The sequence below is a fragment of the Papio anubis genome, chromosome 16 (genome assembly GCF_008728515.1).
Source record: "Papio anubis isolate 15944 chromosome 16, Panubis1.0, whole genome shotgun sequence".
Taxonomy (NCBI): Eukaryota; Metazoa; Chordata; class Mammalia; order Primates; family Cercopithecidae; genus Papio; species Papio anubis.
In genome coordinates, this window is record NC_044991.1 from 25,137,983 (window position 1) to 25,165,191 (window position 27,209).

Consider the following 27,209-nt stretch of genomic DNA (forward strand, 5'->3'; position numbering starts at 1 on the left):
AAGTGTTTAAGTCTTCATAATAAATTCAAATTATCCTGAAATTATGTATCCCTTCATCTATTTTGTCCATCTTTTTCTCTTTTTTCTTGAACATATGATTCATAGTTATTTTAAAGTTATTGTCTGCTAACTCCAATATCTGACTCACCTGCTGGTCTGCTTTTATTGCCTTGTTTATGATTCACATGATCTTGCTTCTTAGCATGTCTCATAATTCTTTACTGTATGCTAAACACTATACAGTCCTTATATAATGTTATTGCCTACCTGTAAAAAAGCCAGAAAAGGGTTCCCTTTGTACTCTGGTAAGCAGGTAAGGAGGGAGCTCATCATCCAATAAGGGATGGCGCTAGGTTGGGTTGTCATTTTTGTAGGACCCCGTCTGCTTCTGCCTTGACCCTGTTTCTAAGGCATGCCCTCCATGGAGTTCAAGGAGAGACTTTTATTTCCTTAGCACTGGATTCAGTTCTGCCCGTAACAAGTTTTCAGCTTAGCTCTTTGGCCTCCCACCCCACTCAGCTTGAAAACCTGGCATGTGTTTTGAGAGGGTGACTAATCTCATATGTGGGGCTCTCCTCTAGTCTTATTTTTAAACTCTAGCTCCAGAAACCTTTTCTGTATTTTTTGTCTCCCAGAAGCAGCCAAGCCTGGATGCTCATCTGCCTGCTACACCTGAAATCAACAGACACCCTGGGTGAAAAGTAGCTGTAGATACTCAATGCCACCAGACCACTTCCTCTAAGGTTTTCACCTCTTGCCCATTCTGTTTCCAGCCTCCAGCCTCCAGCAGGTCTGTTTCCTAGGCACTGTAAGGCTGTAGGAGATTTCAATGTGCCTTCCAGAAGTTTCTGGCCTCTCTCTTCAGCTCCCCTCCAACCTCAGATTTCACCAAATGTCGTATGGGGAAAATCGGTCATGCATTTGAGTGCCCCATCACACCCCCAACCAAATATCCAATTTGTCAATCCAGTATGACCAGAAAACCTGGGCTAGTATCTCTTTCAAAGCTAATAGCAGTCCTCTGCCTCTGCTCACATCTCCAGAACTAGCATGCTTCCACAGAAAATAAAATACCTGGCGCTCCTTGGTGCAGCTCTGGATGAGCCTCCCGTCTCTGGAACTGTCCCTCACTGTTTCCATAGCACTCTGAAGCCTTTAAGAGTGCGACTTTTATGGCATGCTCAGCTTTTTATACCTGTTAGCATCTCAAACTTGATACTATATTTTGCACTACTAATTACTTTCAATGAATTTCTAAATATTTATAAGATATTGAGTAGTCTTAATATGTTCCAAAGTACAGTTTAAATATGCTTTTGAAAGAAAAGCATCAGTAAAACAGTTACTTCTTACCTCTTCATAAAACTTCACCTGAGGTACAGCTTCATTAATTTCATTCAAACAAAAATCTTTAAATAGCAAGAAACCTAAAGGAAAAAAATAAAAAATTTCAGGGTGGGCAATTAATTGAAATTTTATCCCACAAGGGTGTTTTCAAAGCAATGTGTTTATACCTCAACCTCTTCTTCCTCTACTTTTTTTTAAAAAAAAATTCAAGAAACTAGTGAATTAATTAATTCCTAGAAGGAAATACTCTGGGCAGAAAAATACCACATACTTGGCTCATTGCTTCAGGATTCCTTCTCTATTGATGTTCCCCCCTCCCCACTCCCCACTTTCTACATACTTTCTACAAAAGTATGATACAACAGGGCTGACTTTCGCGACCGTCACTTGGAGCCGCTGACCATTGTAGTGACCAAAATAACAACCAAAGGAATAAGAGATACAGACAGTATGAAAGTGTTGGTGAGAATCACCAAGACACTAATAAACACTATGCCCACTAAAATAGGACTAAACTCCCTTAAAAAACAAAAACAAAAACAAAAAACTTCCAAAAAGAACTTTCCAAACCTTTCTAGTCCCTTCTCTTGCCACTTACTCACTATTTCCAAGTCCCTACCAAATACCTAGTGCCAGAGCAGATTACCCACTCCCAGGTCATTCTTTACTCCTTCACAACTACATGCCTCACCTTTAAATACCTTTGCCTAGAAGACCACACCCCTCTCTGTATCTTGAAAATTCCTAAAATAACCAGAATTGAACTCAAAGGCCGCCTGTGCTCTGAAGTCTTCTCTGATGAGACAGCCCCTATTGCACAATGCCTGGTACACAGTAGGTGGTCAAAAAATGTGCATTGAATGAATGGTTGTTTACTTAGCCTTTCCAACATTCTGTCAAAATATTTACCACACACTAATTAGTTACCTGATTTATAAGGCTCCCATTCCATTTGAAATCCTAGTGCCTAGCTTAATGCCTAACGGTCACGCCTAGATAAACAAAGTTGAATAGAACAAGCTGATACCAGACTGAAGGTAGAGATACTTGAAGATTATAAAATTCCAAAAAGTCAAAACAATTACATGGAGAGTTCGCAGAAACAGAAGCCGCAGAAAGGAACTGAAGAAAGACTCACAAAGTCTACCACATAGAGATGAAGTGGACCAGAATTCCCCAGGTGGGACTGTAAAAGGAAGTGGCTGTGATGAGATTTTAATTAACATTAGCATAAGGATCTTGTAACTTGAACTGGTCTGTGACTGATCCATAAATTCCCCTCCATAGTTCCTGGAATATGGCCTTTGAAAATGGTAAGCATTCGTTCACTCAAACTAGAGTAGAATGACAAAGAGTACTAGTTAAATAGGCACAGCCAGACTTTACCAGGGTCAGGCGCACACCTGCAGGGGGAGCACAGCCACGCTCCTCCCATGGAGAAACTGCGATGACCCCAACATAGGCAGGAAGTAGGAAATTCAAGAAGCAGGCAAATGGGAAGGATACATCTCTACCTGTTTGTATGTTAGTATTCTGATTTTAAGAGTAATGATTGTTTCTTGATTTTCATTCATTTCAAAGGATTCCCTAATTTCCCTTGTTATTTCTTCTTTGATCTGTGAGTCCTTCAGAAGGGTGTAGTTTAATTTCAAAATATTTGGGGATTTTTCAGACACCGATTTCTGTTTAGCTCTGTTTGCGGTCAGAGAACATGCTTGGTATGATTTCAATGCTTTTAAATGCATTGAAACTTTTAGTCTATCTAGGTGAATGCTGTATGGCACTTGAAAAAAAATGTGCATTCTGTTCTTGTAGGGTGGAGTGTTTCATTTAAAAGAATACAAAGGCAATTAAACCAAGTGGGCTTGATAGAGTTGTTCAAGATGGTCCTCTGCAGCAACACAAATGGAACTGAACGCCATTATCCTAAGTGAAGTAAGTCAGAAACAGAGAGTCAAATACTGCAGGTTCTCATTTACAAGTGGGAGCTAAACAATGGGTACACGTGGACATAGGGAGTAAAATAATAGACACTGGAAACTCCGAAAGGCAGGAGGATAGGAGAGGAGTGAGCCATGAAAAATCAGACACTGGGTACAATGTACACTAAAAGCTCAGAGTTCACCACTATGCAGTGTATCTATGTAACAAAATTGCACTTGTACCCCCTAAATACATCAAAATAAAAGATCATCCTCTGAATCTTTACTGAATGTCTATTTATTCTCTTTTGTTTGTTTGTTTGTTGTTTGTTTTGAGACAGAGTCTTGCTCTGTCGCCCAGGCTGAAGTGCAATGGCGAGATTTTGTCTCACTGCAACCTCCACCTCCCAGGTTCAAGTAATTCTCCTGCCTCAGCCTCCCGAGCAGCTGGGATTATAGGCACCCACCACCATGCCCGGCTAATTTTTGAACTTTTAGTAGAGATGGGGTTTCACCATGTTGGCCAGACTGGTCTTGAACTCCTGACCTCAGGTGATCTCCTCGCCTCGGCCTCCCAAAGTGCTGGGATTACAGGCATGAGCCACCACGCCTGGCCATCTGTCTATTTTTTCTATTCATCATCAACAGTGAAGTATTGAACTCTCCATTTGTAATTGTAGATTTGTTCATCTTTTTTCAATGTTGTCAGTTTTTGCCACATATATTTCTTTTTCTATTTCTGGAAGAGAAAACTAACATGAGAATTTGAACTTAAGTATTTTGATCAAATCAGAGATGTTTTCAAAATGTCTAAATGACAAAATGAAATAATACCACACATGGACCACTGTCTTTTGACTACACTTGGAATCAAACTGAAACTCTTTACCACAGCCTACCCACACCCTACCCACACCTTCTAGAGTCACCATTTCCTTCTCTGGCCTCATCTCACAGTGCTCTCCTCAAGCTCACTTCACTTAGGCCAAGCTTCTGTACTGCAGTTTCTCTAATACCAAGCTCATTTCCTTCTCAGGGTTTCTTACCGGCTATTCCCACTGTCTCACACACTTGTCCTGGATCTTCTAGACGAACAGCTCACTAGCTCACTTAAAATACCCCTTTCCTTGAGGAGGCCTTTCATGATTCTCATTCATTCTCACTGTCCTGCTGTCTATCTCGCATCCATTCACACACACACACCACAAAACACTTTGTAGCACTTACGATGAGCAAAAATTGTCACATGTTTATATTTGCTTCTTTACTGTCTACCTCTCCCACTACAATGTAAGCTGCAATGCATAGGGTACAGGTGTTTTATTCTCTACTACATTTGCACAAGAGGATTGACTGTGACAAAGACAGAGCTCAGGAGAGAGAATAAAGGAAACAAGGTAGAAGGGAGAGAATAGGTACAAGGAGAGGGAGGGAAGTGGGTGGAAAGAAGGAAGGAAGAGGACAGAAAGAGGAGAGATGAGGGAAAGAGGGAGTTGAATGAATGAACATCCAGCTTAGAATGTGTTTATGTACTTCTTTAAGGAAATTTCCATTGTTGGTCGGTAGAATAAGCCAAGGACTTAGTTTAACACACTATAGGAAACACAAAATATTATTTTCCTCCTGTGTGCACATAAACTGAAGCTTTACCTTCTATCAGCTGTTTAAATGGAGCTGTTAAAATGAAGCAGCAGGAAGAAAGATATTTGCCTTTTGGCTAAATCCTAAATCACTAGGACCTCCTAAATGTCCTAGGCTGAACGCAACTTACCTTCATCAGCCTTAAATTATATAAAAAGCAAATGAAGCATGGCCTAGATTAGGGCAAAATATAAGAGGCAAAAATAAGGAAATACTTTGCCTAACAAGCTCACTTCATCATTGCAATTTCTCCAGATCTTAAAGAGTAAAAAATAGTGGCCTAACACCTGCTTAGTAGATATCTATGAAATGTGTTTACTTTGTTTCTATATTTGAACCACTGCAAAATGCTGAATATTAACTTTTTAGTGTATGTAACACCCAGGAAAGGCAAACTATCCCAATTTGCCATCACGATAATTTTTCAAAAATTAGTAGAAAGAATTGTATTGCTTTTTATAACATGTAAGTTAAGAGCTTTTGAAAGTATTAAATATAAGTGGTTTCTATGAGAAAATTTGAAATCTCCTAAAAATTAGAAAGGTGAAAAGAGAAACATGAAAATTTTCTTGCGAGAAAAAATACTTGTCCTCAGTTTTACCAAGGAGATTAAGACACTAGGAAGGAGAGTTTTAGCATAACTGCTAAAACTTCCTCCCAATATTGACTAATTCTAGAAAACATTTGCTGAGTATCTACTAAGAGCCACTGTGTTACTCACTGAGGATGTAATTGTGAAAACAGTGTTTTTCCAATACGGGGCTTATGGATTAGTGTAAGAGACAAACAACAAAGAAATAAACACATACAATTTATAACAAGGAATATATAGTAATTAAATATGATGCTGAGATAATGATAAAAAGAGGAAGATGTATTTCAGAAAGAACGGTCAGTAAGGCCTTTCTGAGCTGTGAGATAAACAAAATACAATGCATGTCAGATAAGAAAAAAGCTGGAATATGTAATCTCACTCCTCTTCAACACTGTATTGGAGGTCCTAGCCAATGCAATAAAGTAAGAAAAGGAAATAAAGGTTTTCCAAATTGAAAAGGAAGAATTAAAACTGATTCTATTCAATCTGGTTACCTACCTGGCAAATCCTATCTTTGTCAAATCCAAAGTAACTACTAGAATATGTAAGTAAATTTAGCAAGGCCACAGGATATTAGGTCATTAGATAAGAACCAATGAAATTCTTATAAACTCATAGCACACCATTTTAAAATGGAATTTTAAAAGCAAGTCAGTTTGTAATAACAAAGAACTATCAATACATAGGAATAAATAAATAAATGACATACAAGACCAATATGCTAAAAACTATAAAATGTTACTGAGAGAACTTAAAGAAGATCTAAATAAATGGAAATATATACTCAGTTCATGGATTGGAAGATTTAGCATTGCTTAGATGTTAATTCTCCTCAAATTAATTTGTAGATTCAGTGCAATTACAATCATAAGTCCAACAGGCCTTTTTAAAGAAACCGACAAGCTGATTCTAAAATATATATGGAAATGCAAAAAACCTAGAATACCCAAAACATCTTAAGGAAGAGGAATAAAGTTCAAGGCCTTAATGCTATCCAATTTCAAGACTCATTACATAGCCATACTAATCTTAATCAATGCATTAGATTGATTAATATGGTTATATAATTTAGTGGCATTAGATTAAATCACTGGAACAGAAATATAGGGTCCCAGAATATATCCACATTTATATAGTCAATTTAAGTCTTTTCAGCAAATGATACTGGGAAAGCTGATAACCATATGGGGAAAAGGATGAAAGGAATTGTTACCTCACACCTTATAAAGAATTAAATTAAGGATTATCATAGAACTAAATGTGAAGGCTAAAATTATAATGCTTCTAGAGTATATATAGAATATCTTCACAGAAAATCTTTATGCAAAAAATTTCTTAGGCAGGGTAAAGAAAGAAATGATAAATTATACTTTATCAAAATGTAGAACTTCTGTTCTTCAAAAGACACTGTTAGAAAAATAGACCAGCCATGGACTGGGGTAAAATATCATAAAACCTAAGTTAGAAAAAATGCCTTGTAAATTTGCATTCAAAGAAACAAACAAAATTCTTACAAATTGATGTTAAAAGAAGAACAACTCAATAAAAGAACTCAAGGAAGATTTGAACACATCACAACACATGAACACTTCACAAGAAAGGAATATAAACACCCAGTAAGCCCATGAAAGGGACGCAGCATCATTGGTCATCATGTAAATGTAAATTAAGCCACTCTAAGATACCCCTTCTCAACTACTAGAATGGCTAAGTTAAATATTGACAACCCCAAGTGTCAGCAGGGATACAAGGCAGCCGGAACTCCAATAAGTTGCTCAGGAGGACAGACAATGCCTTGGGTCCCCCATGCCTCTGAATCAACAGCCAGGGAAGGGAGATTTTGTGTGGGCTGGAGTGACTGAGCCTGACTGCCAAGGGGATCCACACTAGAGAGATAAGGAAGAGCGTGTCTGGAATACAGGAGATTTCCTAGGGTATCCCCCCACTATTACTATGGCCTGTCATTAAAGTCAAGGGAAAACTATAACCCAATTCAGGTGGGGCTATGAATGTCCCAGACCTTTCAGGAGTAATGATTTCGGTCATCCCACCAGATACAGAACCATGACCCACTGAGGTGCTTACTGATGGTAAAGGGATCACATAATGCATGGCAGTAATGAATACCAGCTACAACCACGTGACCAGTTAGAGGAATGAGGACTGCAACTGTCATGAGTGGTTCCACCTTATTGTGTGTGTGTATGTTAAACAAATATCTTTGCTTTCTTTCCCCCTTCTTATCCCTTTATCATGTAACAGAAGATATACTGACTTCCTAGTGTAACATTTAAATATTGTTAACTTTACATGAAAGTATTTAAGTTGCAGGACGTCGAAGAAAAGAGCAAACATTATCCAAGGACTTTGCATCCTCCTCTGGGAAAAGAATCCATGCATTTTCCATTGTACGCAGACTAGTTGTATCATGTTAGATGGAAGTAGACCTTGTTATCGTCTTTATTGGAGATTAATCGTGGTGTAAGGAGATGTGTATGAGCACCAAGATGACAAGGGGTGGATGTGTGATGATTAATTTCATCTTGGAGAATGTCCTGGAATGAGATTAACATTTAGATCAGTAAACTGCGAGTAAGCAGATTGCTCCCCATAACGTGGGTGGGCTGCATCCAATCAGTTGAAAGCCTGAATAGAACACAAAGATCAGATGCCCCAGGGAAGGGAGAATTTCCCAGCAGACTGCCTCCAGACTTCATCTGCACTACCAGCTATCCTGGGTCTCGAGCCTGCCAGCTCACACTGCAGATTTGGACTTGCCCGTCTCCATGATAAGCCAGTTCCTTACAATAAGTCTCTTTCTGTCTGTATACACACATCCTATTACTTCTGTATCACTGGAGAATGTTGCGTTAAATAGATTTTGAGCATGGTAAAGAACGTTCAGTCCCTTAGGAAAATAGTTTGAAAGTTTCTTATAAAGTTAAGCACACACTTACATAATGCAGTGATTCCTCTGTTAGATACTTATCCAATGAAAACCTGTATCTCCAAAAACACTTGTATAGGGATCTTCATAGCAGCTTTATTCATAACTTATCTGAAACAATTCAAAGACTACCAACAGGAAGATAGGCAGAATGTGATATTTTCACACAATGGAATACTATTCAGCAATAAAACAAAACAAACTACTGATACATCCAGCATTGTACCTGTATTAGTCACGGTTCTCCAGAGAAACAGAATCAGTAAGATATATATAAGCAAGTAAGAGGAGACTTATTATAGGAATTGGCTCACATGATTATAGAGACCGAGAAGTCCCATGCTATGCTGTCTGCAAGCTGGAGAAACAGATGGTGTAACTCAGTATAAGCTTAAAGACCTGAGGACCAGGAGAACCATTCTCTAAAGCCAAGGGCAAAGGTCTGAGAACCAAGAAAAGGCTGCTAGTATCAATCCTGGAATTCCAAGGCCTGAGAAACTGGAGCTCCAATGTCCAAGGGCAGGAGAAGATGGATGCCCAAGCTCAAAAAGAGACAAAGGATGGGCCCTTTCTCTACCTTTTTGTTCTATTCCTGCAGGCCCTCAATGGATTGGGCAATAGCCACCCATATCCCTGATGGTGGATCTTTTTACACTGATTCAAATGCTAGTTTCTTCCAGAAACATCCTCACAGACACATCCAACAATAATGTTTTACCAGCTATCTGGGCATCACATTTAACCTAGTCAAGTTGACTACTAAACTTTACCATCACCGTCAGTAAATGTCAGACATTACGTTGGTCAAAGGTTGCCAGATACAAAGAAGTATATGCTGTATAATTCTACATACATAAATTCTAGAACAGGCAAAAACTGATCTGTGTTTTTTAAAAAAACAAAAAAACAGCTCACACTTGTAATCCCATCCCAGCACTTTGGGAGGCCGAGACAGGCGGATCACGAGGTCAGGAGATCGAGACCATCCTGGCTAACCCGGTGAAACCCCGTCTCTACTAAAAACACAAAAAAATTAGCCAGGCACGGTGGCAGGCGCCTGTAGTCCCAGCTACACAGGAGGCTGAGGCAGGAGAATGGCATGAACTCGGGAGGCGGAGCTTGCAGTGAGTGGAGATCGTGCCACTGCACTCCAGCCTGGGCGACAGAGTGAGAGTCTGTCTCAAAAAAAACAAAAAACAAAAAACAAAAAAAAAAACAAAACAAAAAAACAGAAAAATTCTTGCCTCTATGAACATGAAATTGGGAAGAGGCATGAAGGAACTTTCGAAGAATGGAAATATTCTGTCTTTTGATAGAGGTAGGGGTTATGTAGGTCAATACATTTATCAGAATTAAACTGTGTACAGTACTGTAAGTAAATTTACCTTAAAGAACTGAAAACAAATATTAACTCTAGCTAGTAGGTTTGCTTTCACAGTAGTACGAGTTAGCAGTTCGGAAACTATTTACAGTGTATTCTAGGCTTACACAAATGAGTAAATATATTGAGGATAATAAGAGCCTTTTTGGACAAGAGAGTTAAAACATGGAAAGAGAACAGAAGGTACACTGTAGCACTGAATTGGAATGGGAGTATCTATTTGAACTCATTGCTTTTGGTAGGTAGAGATGTGAACACATACACATATACACAAACATTTCTTTGCTCCGTGTATGAAGGTCTAGAAGCAATGACACACCAGCAGCAATGAGCACTTCTGTGTCCAAATTTAGGCTGCTAAACACCATTCTCCATTAAAAGCAACTAGCGCTCCTTAGAGAAAAGGCTGATTGATTCTAGGGCAAGGACAGTGAATAAATAACAACATGAGCTTTAAACATCTGCTAGAAAGTAAGCAAGGGCTTGTAGGATGATGGAGCTATTTGAACAGGAACCAGCTTAAAGCGCTCCTAGTAGCCAAAACTGGGAAAGTGTGAACATATCAAAATAAATATGAAGAGTAATAGATCATAACCCATTAGATAAATTAAGGATCCATGAGTGCATACTGATATAAATAAGCAAACAGGGAGAAGGAAAAGTGCTTTCTTATAGTCAAATGCCAATCAAAAACTATGGAATGAATGATGGAGTCAGAAAACTGATGGGTACCGGCCGGGCGCGGTGGCTCAAGCCTGTAATCCCAGCACTTTGGGAGGCCGAGACGGGCGGATCACGAGGTCAGGAGATCGAGACCATCCTGGCTAACACAGTGAAACCCCGTCTCTACTAAAAATACAAAAAATTAGCCGGGCGTGGTGGCGGCGCCTGTAGTCCCAGCTACTCGGGAGGCTGAGGCAGGAGAATGGCGTAAACCCGGGAGGTGGAGCTTGCAGTGAGCCGAGATCGCGCCACTGCACTCCAGCCTGGGCGACAGAGCCAGACTCCGCCTCAAAAAAAAAAAAGAAAACTGATGGGTACCAAAACTAGTGAGTAAGTTTGAGTAGGAGCAGAATATTTACGCAGTGTCAAAAGCAACTCCCACAAGTTACTTATTTACAAAGGGAAAACTCATAACAGTGGAGGATGCTAGCAAACACCCACTTTAAGCAAACGGTCAAAATTAACAATCACCAGACTTGGGACAACTCCGCATCGTGATGCCTTGAGAACAACACAACATCTGACCTATGGTCTCCCCGACAAAAGTGCCTAACATGAATCTTAATTATTATGAACCACTAAACAAAACAAAAGAAAGGGATATTTTACAAAATAGTTGTCCTGTGCTCTACAAATGTTAAGGTCAAGAAAGTAAAAGAAAGCTGAGGGATTTGTCCAGATTAAAGGAGACTAAAGGTATGACAAGGAAATGCAGGCATGTTCCCAGACTCAATCCTGGACCAGGAAAAATTATCGCAAAAAAAGAACATTTTGGAGAACAACTGTCGAAATGTGAATATGGACTTTGGATTAGACAGTAATATTATATGTGTGCTCAATGTCCTGATTTTGAACACTGTACTGTGGATCTCTAAGACAAAAACCTTGTTCTTAAGAAATATAGGCTGGCCAGGCGCGGTGGCTCACGCCTGTAATCCCAGCACTTTGGGAGGCCGAGGCGGGCAGATCACGAGGTCAGGAGATCGAGACCATCCTGGCTAACACAGTGAAACCCAGTTTCTACTAAAAATACAAAAAAATTAGCCAGGCGTGGCGGCAGGCGCCTGTAGTTCCAGCTACTGGGGAGGCTGAGGCAAGAGAATGGCATGAACCGAGGAGGCGGAGCTTGCAGTGAGCCGAGATGGAGCCACTGCACTCCAGCCTGGGCGACAGAGCGAGACTCCATCTCAAAAAAAAAAAAAAAAAGAAAAAAAAGAAATACAGGCTGAAACATATAATAGTCAAGAAGTGTGATGTCTCTAAATTACACCCCTTAAAAATCATACAAAGAAAGAATAATGAAACAAACGAGGCAAAATGTATACAAACAATGAAACTGTTTAAAGCAGGGGTGTCCAGTCTTTCAGCTTCTCTAAGCCACATTGGAAGAACTGTCTTGGGCCACACGTTAAAAAAAAAAAAAAAATCACAAAAACATCTCATAATGTTTTAAGGAAGTTTATAAATTTGTGTGGGGCCACATTCAAAGCCGTCGTGGGCTGCATGAAGCCCACAGGCCGCAAGTTGGACAAGCTTGGTTTAAAGGGTATGTAGAATTCTTCATACCATTCTTATGACTTTTCTGAGTTTGAAGTTATTTCAAAATATAATTTTAAAATGCATATCAAAATACAAAGTTATTAGAAAAGTGGCAAAATCACAAAACTCATTTATGACTAAAATTATATATAATTATTGGCAAAAAGGCTAGAGAAAAATAACTGAAATGTGGCTTTTAACTATTAGAAATTTTATGTGACTAATAATAGAAATGATTGCTGTCCAATTGGCTTTTCAAATATTTATTCCTTTTATAATTAGTAATTTCCAACTCATTTAAAAACTATATATAGACTTTTGTACTGGAAGAAAACTTACAGCACTTTAAATCCTTGAACAAACACAATATAATGGAAATGCTAATATAATTTAACCAGAGCAATGTTAATAAGCACCCTTATAATTAAACATAATTCTGAGAGGAAACATAAAGGTGCTTTAATGCAGCAAATCAGTTACATGTTCCAAGAGTTTTCTAAAATATTTTATCATAACAATTTGAAGATTATCATTTTCACGTATTATATTTCTCTGCAGTCTTTTGAATAAAACACCCTAAGCAAGCACACTAGCTCCCGTATAATTGGAAATTCCCTCCAACCCCTGCAAGCACCATGAAACAACTACCTTACATCTTATCATCCAGCATCACAACACGTATCATGAGACAGCCCCATTGACCATACTAGAATTATCTCTAAACCAGGATCTCTAAACCAGCATTACATGTTAGACCTTGTGTCTTAATCTGCCCATGTGAACAAATTAACAAAACAGGTGTTAGGTTTCTCTAATATTAGTAGATTTTTTCAAGTTTAAAAGAAAAACTCCTTGGATTAATCTCCAGAATTTTTTCAACTCTTAGATTCTATATCTCTAAATAAAATAAAACTAATCAAATTAGAAAGTCATGAATTGAATGGTGAAAAATACAAACATAACTAATAATCATGAAATCAAAGAGAAGAAGAAAATGAAATGGACAAAACAAGCTGATTATTAAAAGACCTTAACAGCTAGGGACAAACACCTAGACAGTAACATGAAGGTCTAGAAATAAAAATTAAATTATCCAAAGAGCAGATAGTGAACACTCACCATAACTATGCTGTATGGAATAATGAAAAGCTCTAATAATCAAATAATCAAATTATTATAATGCATTTTCTTATAAAGTTTCAAAAGTTTGACCAACCAAAGCATTAAAATAAAACATGAAAAATCAACTATTTAAAATATTATCATGAAATACATAACCATTTTGCCAAGAGATAATGGAATCAAAAGTGCCCTAATTATCATTTGCTTGAGAAATAAATTAATTAAATAGATGTATTCATATATTTGGTGCACATTCCGAATTGATATTTTTATTTATTAGTACTGAACAATGGGAAATTTAAACTTAAGCAACAGAACAATAATAACACAAAAAAACCCAACACTTAGAAATAAATCTAACCAGATATGTGCATGATTTGTATGCTAAAAACTACAAAATACTAATGAACAAAAACAGAAGTTATCCAAATAATTAAGAATAATACCATGCTCATGGAATGGATTGGAAGACTTGATATTGGTAAGATGGCCATTCCTCCTAAATCAATCTATAGACTTAACATGATCCCAGTCAAAAATCCAGCAGAAATTTTTGTAAAAAATCAATAAACTGATGCTAAAATTTATATTAAAAATCAAAAGAACTAGAATAATAAACTTTTTGAAAATAACAAAAAGGATTTACACTATCTGGTTTCAAGATACATTATAGGCTGGGTGCAATGGCTCACGTCTGTAATCCTAGCATTTTGGGAGGCCGAGGCGGGTGGATCACTTGAGGTCAGAAGTTCGAAGCCAGCCTAGACAACATGGTGAAACCCTGTCTTTACTAAAAATACAAAAAAAAAATTAGCCAGGCATGGTGGTAGGTGCCTATAATCCCAGCTACTTGGGAGGCTAAGGCAGGAGAATCACTTGAACCTGGGAGGCAGAGGTTGCAGTGAGCCAAGATCGTGCCACTGCATGCCAGCCTGGGTGACAGAGCAAGACTCCATCTCAAAAAACAAAAACAAAAACAAACAAAAAAGATATATTATAAAGATACAGTAATCCAGGCAGTATGCTGTTGGAGAAAAGGATAAACACATACATCAATGAAAAAGAATACAGTCCAGAAATAGATCTACATATACATAATCAATTGACTTTTCACCAAGGTGCAAGGATGGTTCAATGAGGAGAAGAAAGCCTTTTCAACAAATGGTGCTGGAACAATTGAACATCTCTGTGCAAATATATGTGATTCCTACAAAAATTAACTCAAAATGGATAACAGAATGAAATATAAATCTTCAAACTATAAAATCGTAGGAAAAAATTCAAGAAAATCTTTGCAACCTTGGGTTAAAGCAAAGGCCACCAAGATCCAACATGATCTATAAGGGTGAAAACTGGCAAATTCAGTTTCATTATACTTTAAAACTTCTGTTCTACATGCTTAAGAAAATGCAAAGACATGCCATATATTTGGAGAAAATATGTACAAAATATATATCTGCTAAAGGACTTGTATCCAAAATACATGAAAGACTCTCAAAATGCAATAACGAGAACACAAACCAATATTTTTGAGCAAAAGACTTGAATACACTTTCACCAAAGATACGTAAATGTCAACTGAAAGCATGAAAAACTAATATCATTAGTCATTAGGAAAATACCAATTAAAATCACAGTAAGATAATACTATATACTAGAATAACAAAAGCAAAAAAGAAAAGACAATAGCAATGCTGGGAAGGATGTGGAGCAGTTGGAACTCTTAGACCGCTAGTAAGAATGCAATTTGTATAGCCTCTTTGAAAACTGCTTCTTTAAACAAACATTTGTCATTTGACCCAATAATCCCACTCCTAAGTATTTACCCAAGAGAAATAAAAATGTATGCTCTTATAGTCACACAGAAATCTGCAAACAGCTATTTATAGTAGCCAGCTTTATATACAGAATCCAAAAACTGGAAACTACCCAAATATTCAGTTGGCGGATGGATAAACCAACTGCGACGCATCCATACAATGGAAGCTTCCCAATACACGGGAGTGAACTACGGATACGTGCAACATGCCAGTTTCAAACACATCATGCTAAATAAAAGAAACAAACGGCTACATGCTAAATGATTCCACTTATAAGACCTTCTGGAAAAGGAGAAATCATAGGAACAGAAAAAAAATCCATAGTTGCCAGGAGCTGGCGCATAAGGCGTGGGCTGACTATGAAGGGTCACCAGGAATTTGGGGAGGTAACTAACTGCTTTGTATCTTGATTTTGGTAGTAGCTGCACACTTTATGCATTGGTCAAAACTCATAGAATTGTAGATCTAATTGCTGAATTTTACTTTATTTAAATTATACCTCAATAAACCTGCACCTCCACCCCCCACCTAAATAAAAATAGCACCATGAAAGAAGAAAGAAAAATAAAATTGGGTACATACAGTTGAGCCAGGAATAAAGCTCAGAGATGTTCCCTCACAGTGGCTGTAAGTAGGCCACAAACTGGAATCTAAAATTTCTAGAAGCCAGTCTGATCACTTGCATAGTTCTCAATGTCTACAGGATGTTTTCATAAATGCAAGTTTGTATGGAGGATAAAATTATTCATACACATAAATGTTGACTAAAATAAGTCATTAGAAAGGTTCTTGGTAATACAGAGGTCATAAACAAGTACTCTGACATGTCCAGGATACAAAACATTCTTTACAAATGAAAATAAGGGAAATTGTAGATGACAAATAAAAAAGCAAATTCATAAATAAAGAAAAAAGCATACAGATATAAAACCTGAAAACTCCATAAGATGTTATGTCTCTACTGGCTAGGGATTACTAACCTACATTCCCAATTAACAGCTCTCTGCTTTTTTTCTTCCAAGCTCCAACAGGAGCCAATAAACATAAATCAAAGTGAGTATTCAGTTAACTGTAATCATCTATTTCATATAAGCCTTAAATGCGTTTATTTTTATTTAACTCTACTTTTCAAACTGGAACTGTTACTTCTTGACTTAAAACTTGACAGGAGGAGAAAATTATAAATGAAATATAATTTGGGAATATTGTAAATAGTTTTGGATCTTCTAAAACCCAAGTTCTCCATCCTGCCCCCAATTTAAATTCAACACATATGTGTTCTTCCAGCATATCAATAAAATATTCCTAGATTTATTAATAGGATCATTCATTTAGATAATGGAGAGATTTTGAGCCATGAATATTAAGAGTCCAATAGACAAAGGCACAAATGGAAATGAATGTGGCCAAAGAAAAATTCATGGAATGTTCCAAGCAATTGGCTCTTGACTCAAAAAGGAACAACGCGAACTGGGACTGGGAGAGAAATGTAAGAATGTAGGGGCGAGAAAATTCTATCAAACCCTTCCAATGGCTGGCTTGCTTTCAGCCTTTTAAAATCATTACATAATGACAGAAAAGTAAAAATTTCTGACTATGCCACCATGCTAATACTCCTCTCCAGATTGCAGTCAATTTTTTCATTTATCACAGTTCTCTGCACATCAGACAGTAAACAAACTGACAGTTAAAATAAAGAGAGATTTAAAATAATTTAAAATGAAATAGAAATATTATTCAAATAAGCCATGTGACTTACATTTCCCAGGGACTTCTCTAAGAACAAATATTAAAGCTGGAATTATGGATACCGGGGTCTGAGTGTACAGCACAAATCATCTATCCACCTCTCTGGACAAAGTGGGGGTGGGGAGGTTGTGAACATGCTGAGTCTAACCATAATTTTAACAAGGAAGGAACAGAATAAGAGCCAACCAATCGATACCCATGAGTTTGCTTTGTGATAATTCTTGTGGCTATGAACTCATGATTTCAGCACTTTTCTATATGTATATTTTATTAAATCAATAAAAGTTTATTGAAAACAGAATCAGTCAGGCAGTATTTATGGCATGATACTATAATGTAAAATGAAGGGTCCTCAATGCAATTGTACTCTGCGTGGAGATCCTGATAGCTACACACAAAATGATAACACTTAGTCGTCTTGTATTAAGTGCCAAATTCACTTGGTAGAGGAGAAATGCTAAAACGTCAGTGTTACTTCCTTAGATGACAGCAACAGCATCCTCACTAAGCTCCCAGCCACCTGTCATCCTCCTTTCCGATTCATCCTTCATGCTACTCACATCAGATCTGGATCTGATCATGACACTTTCTTGCTTTAAAACTTTCCATGGGTGTTGCAGAGGATATTGGATAAGACATTCATGTTACTGTAACGCACACCACGCTCTGTCCCATACCTCTGCCGTGCAAATGCACTGCCATAGACTTGACCTGACCAGACCTGACCTACCCACCCACCAGCCAGATGTCCCTTACGACTTACAGTCCCTTGCACAGAGTTGGGAGAAAAGACATCAAAGTCATCACACTGATTTCTTAATGGCCTTGGCCCAGAGGTGACACAACCCACTTTTCTGAAAAGATGGGAGAAATTAATAACAGTGGTTGCCTTGGGGGTGATGGTAGTTCCAGCAGGTTCCAGCACCCACAGCTCCGCATGCTGTATTAACCTATCTACCGTAAATCCTGCCTCTGTATCTTCATACGGACTCCTCCCATCTCGGCACCCACCCTTTCTTCACCAATCTCCTGGCAATTCTCTGCCATCCACTTGTCTAGCCCCTTTCTCACAAGCCTCTTTTCCTGCAGGCTTGACCTGGTTAACATCTGCTACACCTTCAGGGCTTCAGGCGAGCACTACAGAGAGCAGTACACTTGGAAGGCCGCTCCTCAAGGCAGGGCAGAGCTGCCCCTTCTATGCTGCCACAGCACTGGGTTATTACCATTTTCTGAGCATGATCCGACTTTATGACAATGATTTGTTTTTATTTTATAAATGAATAACATAGTTCAAAATTGTTAAAATATATTTTAAAACTTTTCCTCTCTTTCCTGCCCTTCATCTTGCCAGTCACGTACCACCACCATCACCCCCAAGGCACCTGCTGCTATTAGTTTCTTCCGTCTTTTCTGGGAAGTGGGGTATGTCACCTCTGGGCCACGGCTGTTAAGAAATCGGTGTGACAGCTCTCTGCCAGGGACTCCAAGTCCTAAGGGACACCGGTGCCACAAGATGGAAGACCTCAGTGCATGCAGAAAAGCCTCACGCTGATCTGTAACAACCTGTGACAAATGTTACAGGCTCGTGACAACTTGTGACAAGCACTGTTACCAAATGAGAAAAAACATTGCCTGTGTACAGTCCCTGACATTCTGCGGATTCCTTGTTACAAGTGTTTGCGTTACCTTCGAATACAATATAAAAGCAAGTGCAAATATGAACTCTAATTTTCCACTGTACTCTATACACACTGTCAACATCAGCCTTTTTTCCAAAACACTATGCCTTGGAGATCTTTCTATACCAGTCAGGAGGAGCTACTTGATTCCCTTTCACAACCGCATGGCATTCCATCTCATAGCACAACATATTTTACATAACTTGCTCTCCAGTGAATATTTGGGTTGTGCCAAATATTTTGCTTTAACAAAACTGCTGCAATAAATAACCCTCTACGTCCACTGTGTATCATGTATTCAGGTACGCTTGCAGGATGCCTTCCTCAGAGTAAAACTTCTCAGTTAAAGGTCATGTAGACATTTTGTTATTTCAGTAGACAGGGCCACATTCGTCTCCGCTGGAGTGGTACCTATTTTAACTCCCACCAGCAATGGATAGGAGTGCCCAGTTTGAAACCTACTGCCATACCAGAAGTGTGTTCTTTAACTTTCGGCTTTTTATCGATTTGAAAGATAATAAAGTAACATTTGAGAGCAACTTTGTGTTTCTCTCACTTTTGAATAACATTGAAAATCTTTTCTTAGGTTTAAGTTCTATCTGTTTCCCTGTTTTAACGACCTGTCTGGCTCTCAATAGGCTTTGCCCATTTTTACCCTGGATGATGGGGCTTTTGCTTAGAAGTTTCTAGGGCTTTTCTGTATTGGGATTTGCAAGTCAATACTGTTGCTCAAGGAATCCTCTGGATGACCGCCTCTCAGGTACTTGGTCAGATCCATGTGAGTGATCTGTGTGTCTGTTCCTGGTTCCATGTCATTCCTGGTGTTGACAGAAATACCTCTAGCATTCTCCTCTTAAACATGACACTGGCCTTTGAAATCGACAGCCTGCATCATGTTAAGGACGGACACATCGTCTCCTAGTTCAATGAGTAGCACCTGGTTCCTCATTTGTCTCCCTGACTAGGCTGTGGGCTACAAGGGGGAAGTGGTCTGTTTTTGTTAATTTTTCTCTCTAATCCCTAGCACAATGGCTAGTACTTAATCAGCTCAATGAACGTTGGATAAATTTACTTAAAGGAAGACAGCACCGTTGCGGTAGGGAAGACCAGCACGGTTGAGGTAGGGAGGACCCGCACGGTTGCGGTAGGCAAGAGTGGCACTGTTGCGGTAGGGAGGACCCGCACCGTTGCGGCAGGGAGCACCCGCACCGTTGCGGTAGGGAGGACCCGCACGGTTGCGGCAGGGAGGACCCGCACGGTTGCGGTAGGGAAGACCGGCACCGTTGCGGTAGGGAGGACCCGCACGGTTGCGGTAGGAAAGACCGGCACGGTTGCAGCAGGGAAGACCGGCACGGTTGAGGTAGGGAAGATCGGCACCGTTGCGGTAGGGAGGACCCGCACCGTTGCGGTAGGGAGGACCGGCACGGTTGAGGCAGGGAGGACCCGCACGGTTGCGGCAGGGAGGACCGGCACGGTTGCGGCAGGGAGGACCCGCACGGTTGCGGCAGGGAAGACCGGCACGGTTGCGGCAGGGAAGACCCGCACGGTTGAGGCAGGGAAGACCGGCACGGTTGCGGTATGGAGGACCGGCACGGTTGCGGTATGGAGGACCGGCACGGTTGAGGTAGGGAAGACCGGCACGGTTGCAGTAGGGAAGAGCGGCACCGTTGAGGTAGGGAAGACCGGCACCATTGAGGTAGGGAAGACCAGCACCGTTGCGGTAGGGAGGACCCGCACGGTTGAGGTAGGGAGGACCCGCACCGTTGCGGTAGGGAGGACCCGCACGGTTGAGGTAGGGAAGACCGGCACGGTTGCGGTAGGGAAGATCAGCATGGTTGGGGCACAGTCACAGATGGTTTCAGGAAGACTTTAAGTGCAAGCTAGGCTTGGAGAGATTAATGGGCTATAGAGTCAGGAGAAAGAATGAACCAGTAGTGCTCAAAGGCAGGAAATTTGGCTTGAGATAAGGAAAGGGTGTGACTTCAATTTAGGCAGAGCAAGTTCCTACAGGGAAGAGGTGGAAGGTATGCTTTATTACGCCAAGGAGGCTCAGGGAAGGTTAGCCTTCAGCCACCGGGCTAAGGGATCCAGCCTCAGGAATTCCAATACTCAGTATTTATTAGTTATATAATACTCTGCTTGATGAAAGCTTCAAATGCCAAAAAGCCTGCTGGGGAATAGTTTTCAGTATAAGTGGGCAATTGTTTCATAAAAAATAAAAACTCGGCTCTTGGGCCTAGTCCTGAGGATTTTAGAGGAGAAACTGTTTCTCCCCAACACGGGAGTCCCTGAGCAAGGCTGAAGGTCGGTACTATGAATTTGTACTCCTTCTCCTTCCCCCAAGGTACTCTGCAATATGACGCTTATCTGCCATGACACCTGTCCCCAGCTGACCCTTGCATCCTCTTCCCTGTCCCTAACCTTACCCAAAATAGGTACTTGGTGTCAACACCTATATACTAATAGTGCCTGCCTACCTCCACCCCACTGAATATTTCTATTAGAATGTGAAGATGTTATAAAAAGCCTTCAAGACTCAAAAGACTAAACGTGTAACAGTGGAACACGAGGTGGTATGGGTGCCACTGCCAACCCATTGGGGGCAGAGGTTAGCCCTGACTGGGCACCAATCCTCACACCCACAGCCTGGTGCTATGCCGCCCCAACCAGCTTGTGGTTAGAGCTGCTTTTCATATTTACTGTGGAATCTAATGCATATAAATTGACTACTTGCTAGAGCAATCAGATGGTTTCTGTGATTATTTTGCCCCAATTCATTTTAACTTATAGCCACCTGAATATAGTAATTTGTCAATTAAATAACAGGTATTTTTTTAAAGTCATCTGGTAAGTTGTGAATACCTCTAGTGAGAGTTCACTCTGAATGTTTTAAAGAAAGTAACACCCAGTGGCTTCACAGCCTCCCAGAAGAGGGGATATCTCCTGTGGAAATGAAGTTGGCTTGATCGGTGAACACTCCCTCCTGCTCCCAGTACAAGGGAAGGGCAGTGGACACAGCTGCTATTCCCTGATCCCTACTCCAAACAGCTGCCCAAAGGATCCCTCTACTTCCACAGATATTCATCTTATCACCCATCCCAACAGTGCACAGACATCTGCAAGTCCTACGGCAAGATGACTTGGAGAGAGGTGCGTGGGCTAAGACTTCACACTAAGAGAATCATCATCGGCCAGGCGCGGTGGCTCATGCCTGTAATCCCAACACTTTGGGAGGCCAAGGCAGGCGGATCACGAGGTCAGGAGATGGAGACCATCCTGGCTAACACGGTGAAACCTTGTCTCTACTAAAAATACAAAAAATTAGCCAGGCATGGTGGTGGGCGCCTGTAGTCCCAGTTACCCGGGAGGCTGAGACAGGAGAATGGCGTGAACCCTCGGGGGTAGAGCTTGCAGTGAGCCAAGATCGTGCCACTGCACTCCAGCCTGGGCGACAAAGCCAGACTCCGTCTCAAAAAAAAAAAAAAAGAGAGAGAATCATCATCTAGTATACACTCTTTATATTAAATGCTGCAAATAACAGTTTGATACTAATGGCAGTTGAAATCATTGTGTGCGGAAACAGAAAGTCAACCAGAAAAGAAGAGTCAATTCCTCAGATGTGTAAAATACTCAACTAGAAGCTTTAGAATTACAAAGAGAACATAGCCTCAGAGATGAGCTTTGACCTCAAGGATGAGGTGGGAAACATTAAAGAGGCACCTCACAGTATTACACTTTCCACAGTAAGCGCCCAATGAATGCTACAGACAATAAGTAGAGCAGGAACATCAAAAGAGATAATTCATAGTCAGAAATCAGGGTTTTTGTTGTTGTTGTTGTTGTTGTTTTATGACGGAGTCTCGCTCTGTTGCCCAGGCTGGAGCTCAGTGGCCCGATCTCGGCTCACTGCAAGCTCCGCCTCCCGGGCTCATGCCATTCTCCTGCCTCGGCCTCCTGAATAGCTGGGACTACAGGCGCCCATCACCACGCCCGGTTAATTGTTTGCATTTTTAGTAGAGACGGGGTTTCACTGTGTTAGCCAGGATGGTCTCAATCTCCTGATCTCGTGATCCGCCTGCCTCGGCCTCCCGAAGTGCTGGGATTACAGGCATGAGCTACTGCACCCAGCCAGAAATCACCATTTTAAGCTAATCCCTGAATGGTGAATCTTTGTGAAGAGGACAGGAAAGAAGGTGGCCTTCCACAGAGGGAGACAGACTGTGAAAGCAGATGCAGGGTGCTAGTAGCATGATGCATGTTCACAGTGCACGCTGAAATTAAGAGATGAGGAAAAAAAGATGGAGGCAAGTTCTGGGTACCTGACTGACAGAAACAAGCTGACCGCACCCTGCAGTGGGGGCTTAGGAAAGCTTCGGAATGCAATCAAACCATGATAAGACTGTTTTCAGACTGCCAGATAACAGAAAAAGAGCTGGAGATTGGAAGTGCCTGATCCTAATTCTTGGCCAGAGGCTATGCTTCCCAGCAAAAATTAAAAGTTTAACAAAAGGGCTGGAGAAAGAAAAAAATCAAAATAGGATAGCCAGGAAGGAAGGTCCTGAACTGTCTGGGTCAGGGCAATAATGGCATAACTAAGGTGGCTGTGGTGGGAATGGAGGATAATGGGGCAGGAGAGACAAGGACAAGAAGGCATCAGCAAGGCTTCAGAGCTTTGGATCCTGGACAGCTTGGAGAACAGTGGTGTCATTAATGTCAATAGAAAGGGAGGAAAGGACACCAGGTGTGCATGTGCATATGTATGTATGCGTGAATACAGATGTGCAGGTTTCTTAGTTTGCATTTTTCTGGTCAGGGAGGTGATAATTAGTGAGGTATTGGATCTGTTCTGGTAGAGGCAACGGCAACACATTACACTAGAAATGATCATTCATTATGAAATGAACAACAGAACTGAAACGAGCTGGCTCACTAAGGCTGCACCAAAGCTGTGCCATCAAGTAAGTGCAGAGGTTACTTGTGGGAAGGGACAGGTGCAAACAAGGATGCAGGAGACAGAGAGGAGCACAAGCCAAAGGTGGGGCCTTACAAGGCGGGAATCAGGAAGGCCTGATTCCGTCGTAGCCGCTGCATCCCTCTGTCTTGTCACTTCATCTTTCTGCGCATTAGCTAGCCCCTCTCCTTCTATATTTTTGAATAACTTAAGAAAGTATGGCCGGGCGCAGTGGCCCACACCCATAATCCAGCCCTTTGGGAGGCTGAGGCAGGCAGACTGCTTTGAGCTCGGGAGTATGAGACCAGCCTGGACAACATGGAGAAACCCCGTCTCTACAAAAAATACAAAAATTAGCCACGTGTGGTGGCACACACCTGTGTTTCCAGCTACTCAGGAAGCTGAGGCTGGAGAATCACTTGAACCCGGGAGGCAAAGTTTGCAGTGAGCCGAGATCGCGCCACTGTACTCCAGCCTGGGTTACAAAATGAGACCCTGCCTCAAAAAACAAAAAGAAAAGAAAATAAGCTTTATAGAATGTATTTATTCCCCTGAATTATAGAAACTATGTATACAGTTACCCCAAAACTATGGCATTGAACTTCTCCTTGAGTCTTCTCTTCCTTATTCAGTTCTGGCTCCAGAACATATCACAGGCCACCCATTCTTGCATCTCTGATGCTCTTACTCTGACAAAAGGCAACTTTGGCGACTTCCTAAATGGGATAGGGGTCACCAGATTCTTCTTCCTGTTTCCATGTTCCCACTCTGATCCCAGCAATTCATTCTTCATGAAGAGGCTAGAATGATCTTAAAACATACATCGGGCCTGGTCAAAACCCACCAGAGCTTCCCATCACACTTAAAACCTTGGCTCCTGCGCAGTTCTCTGCCTCCCTCTTCTCTCTCATCGGGTGCTGCCCGTGTGGGCCTTCTGGTAGTTTCTGAAATGCACTGCCCTCTCTCCTGCCCCGGCTGATGACGACGCTGCTCCCCATGATCCCCTGATCACATCCTCAAAGAAATGTCCCCAAACAACTAATCTAAGTAAGCGCTACTCGGTCTCCTTCAGGTCGTGGCTCTTCATGATCCCACTGCACAGCAGACGCTGGGATCTGGCTGATACCCTCATGCTGAGGGAGCTGATCCCCGCATCCCACCCAAGGTCAGTGTTCCCTGCATTCCAGCGCCTGCTGCACACCAACGAGCTGTATGGTTCTGCCAACTCACTTCCTGCCAGTGCTCCTTAGTTTCCTCATCAATCAAATGAAGGGGGTAAACTCTCAAGTTTCACTTAGGCCTAACATTCTGTGGTTTCATGAATTCAAGTGGGGTCAGTTTTGATTTCATTCTCTTCTGCTGGTGATCTTACTGCTATTTTGACAAAGAGAGGAGGGATTTAAAAAAAAAAAAGGCAAAGGATGTCAACAGGACACAGTTGGAAAAACTGGTTATTTTACCAAGGCTTCAACTGAAACAGTGTGTTTCCCTTCAAGGAATCAAGCTTAACATGTACAGCCAGTAAAAGCCCGTTGGCGAGAACTGGCCTCATACCTTGTCTATACAGTCTCTGCACAGGGTTCCTAACCCATGGTCAGTAAAGAATGTCACTTTCTAACAGGTCTGGGAGCTCCCGGTTTATCCTGGGACCTCAAGAGGAGAGGATCACCCAACTCACAGGTATTTGAGGATACAAACCCATGGCTGGGCTTTAAGGGTCTTATCTAAGATTCCTTGTGGAATTGAGTCTCATCAAAGCTAATCCAAAAGGCCCATGTAAAAATAACCATTCTTGCCGCCCTTTATGCAAATAATCAGGCCAAAAGTATAAAACTAACGTTTATTCATAATTAGTTTTTACCAAACATGAGGACTGGAGAGAAAAATTTTGTTCCAAAGGTTATCATACATTTGTCATTAAATCCTAGTCTCATTAATTGTTTTTAAGCTTTCTGCCTACATTTAGACTAACCCTGCCTATTCCTGTGAATCAAGTGGTGATCTTCTGCAGCTTGAAAAAAAAAAAAAAAGAAAAACAGGGATGGGTAATGTAAACATGTGAATCAATATACTAGTTCTGGGCAATTATCTTGCAAATTCTGTCAGGTAACGGAAGTGAGTAAGGTGTCCATAACCCAGAGGTTTCTTTGTTTGGGAAAATAAAACCAAGGAACTTCACAGACCCCCACAGGGGAACTCTATATGTTGGCGAGTAAAATTTTAGATGGAAATTACCTACCACACCACACTTGTGGGAACTGCTGTCCTCACTCTACTATTTGCAATAGGGTTATATACAGTAGCACCTTCTAGCTGAAATACTGGACAGAAAGTTTCCATCGCTGTCATATTTCGCTTAATTATTATCCCTATAGCAGGGATAACATTTACTAACAAAAAGGAAGCATGAAAGTTTTACTATCACTAAGTCTGCTAGGACTTTTTATTGGGTCTAGCGATGCACTTTTAAATGAAACATGCTGCTTTTGGATTAACACCTCTAGTATAGTAAAGGAAAATCTACAGGTACTTAAAAATCAAATCAAAATTATTGACAGGCTTAGGGAAAATGCCGGCTTCAGCCCCGAGTGGCTACAATCCCTCTTTAATAAATTGCAGTCTTCTTTATGGAATTCTTTAACTCCTTTATTAATCCCTCTCTTACTTATATGTCTTGTATTGATATTTGGACACTGTATACACAACACTACAACTCAAATTGTTTCTTCTTACCTAGAAGCAATCAAACTCCAAATGGTGCTATCAACTGAACAACACATGGACACGCCATTCTTCCGAGGACCGTGATTGGCCCCAGGAGGAACCTTAGCTCTGTTCCCCACAACACCCTTTTTCTGCAGGAAGTAGCCAGAAAGAGTCGTCACCCAAAACCCTCCAACAGCAGTTAGTATGGCGACTCGACAAGGGGGAACGTTGTAGGAGTTATTAAGAAATTATTTTAGGCAGATAGGGAGGAAAAGTTTTGGGACGTTTTCCTTTTTTAAAGCATCTTGGGAAAAGTTTCTTGTAAAGCCCCTGTTCTTAGAATCAGGCTGGCAACCTTTGATATCCAAATACAGGCCATTAGAAACTAGGTCCACCCAACAGGACAATCACCGCCGCCTTCCTGCCCTTGCCCCACGTTCCTGGCAACCTGATGGCCCCCGCACATCCCCACGTGTGTAGAACATCAGGGCGCCCTGCATTTGCATATTAAAAGGCTAGAGTGGGAGGGCCAGCTTTTGCCTCGGGCTATGTGAAAGACAGGCCTGGTCAAACCAATCCCCTGAGCCCTGTGCAAAACCGACAGCGCCTCCTCCAGCCTTTCTCTATATACACCTGGCTGGTCTCTGCCCCATTTGGGGTTCCCTCTCTTGGCTTTGGAGCGCCCCTCCCTCTGTCTCTGTACAGGGGAGCTTCTTCCTTCCCCCTTCCTTCTTGCCTATTAAACTCTCCGCTCCTTAAAACCACACACACACACAAAAAGATGAAGGAATGTGGGGAGCAGGAGAGAGTAAAGGAAGAGAGAAGGGGGAGAGGGAACCACTTTTTGTGGGAAATGAATCATAATGCTTTCTCCTGGCAACAAGTGGCTACCTCAGGAAGAAACCAACCACTTCATGGACGTTCCAGCACCACTTAACCTGCTGCTGCCCCTTAAGACATTTCAAAAACTTAGTTTGGTCTGGCTCAGTGGCTCATAATCCCAGCATTTTGGGAGGCTAGGATAGGAGGATCACTTGAAGCCAGGAGTTCGAAACCAACCTGGGCAACAGCCAGATCCTATCTCTAC

The 27,209-nt window shown here is 41.1% G+C and overlaps 1 protein-coding gene across 5 annotated transcripts in view; it reads right to left on the reverse strand.

Moving 5' to 3' along the window:
* The window catches only part of GRK3 (G protein-coupled receptor kinase 3), a 163,262-nt gene that overhangs the window by 79,923 nt on the left and 56,130 nt on the right, over positions 1 to 27,209 (reverse strand). For 4 of the 5 annotated variants that reach the window (XR_004178835.1, XR_004178834.1, XM_031656042.1 and 1 more), the window contains exon 3: positions 1,354 to 1,427. The exons of the other annotated variant lie outside the window; for it this stretch is intronic. Coding sequence is in view for 2 of the 4 variants with exons in the window: in XM_031656042.1 (XP_031511902.1) it covers positions 1,354 to 1,427 (74 nt within the window). In the remaining 2 variants the exon portion in view is untranslated. The remainder of the gene's footprint in view (positions 1 to 1,353; positions 1,428 to 27,209) is intronic. 5 annotated transcript variants of the gene reach the window in all.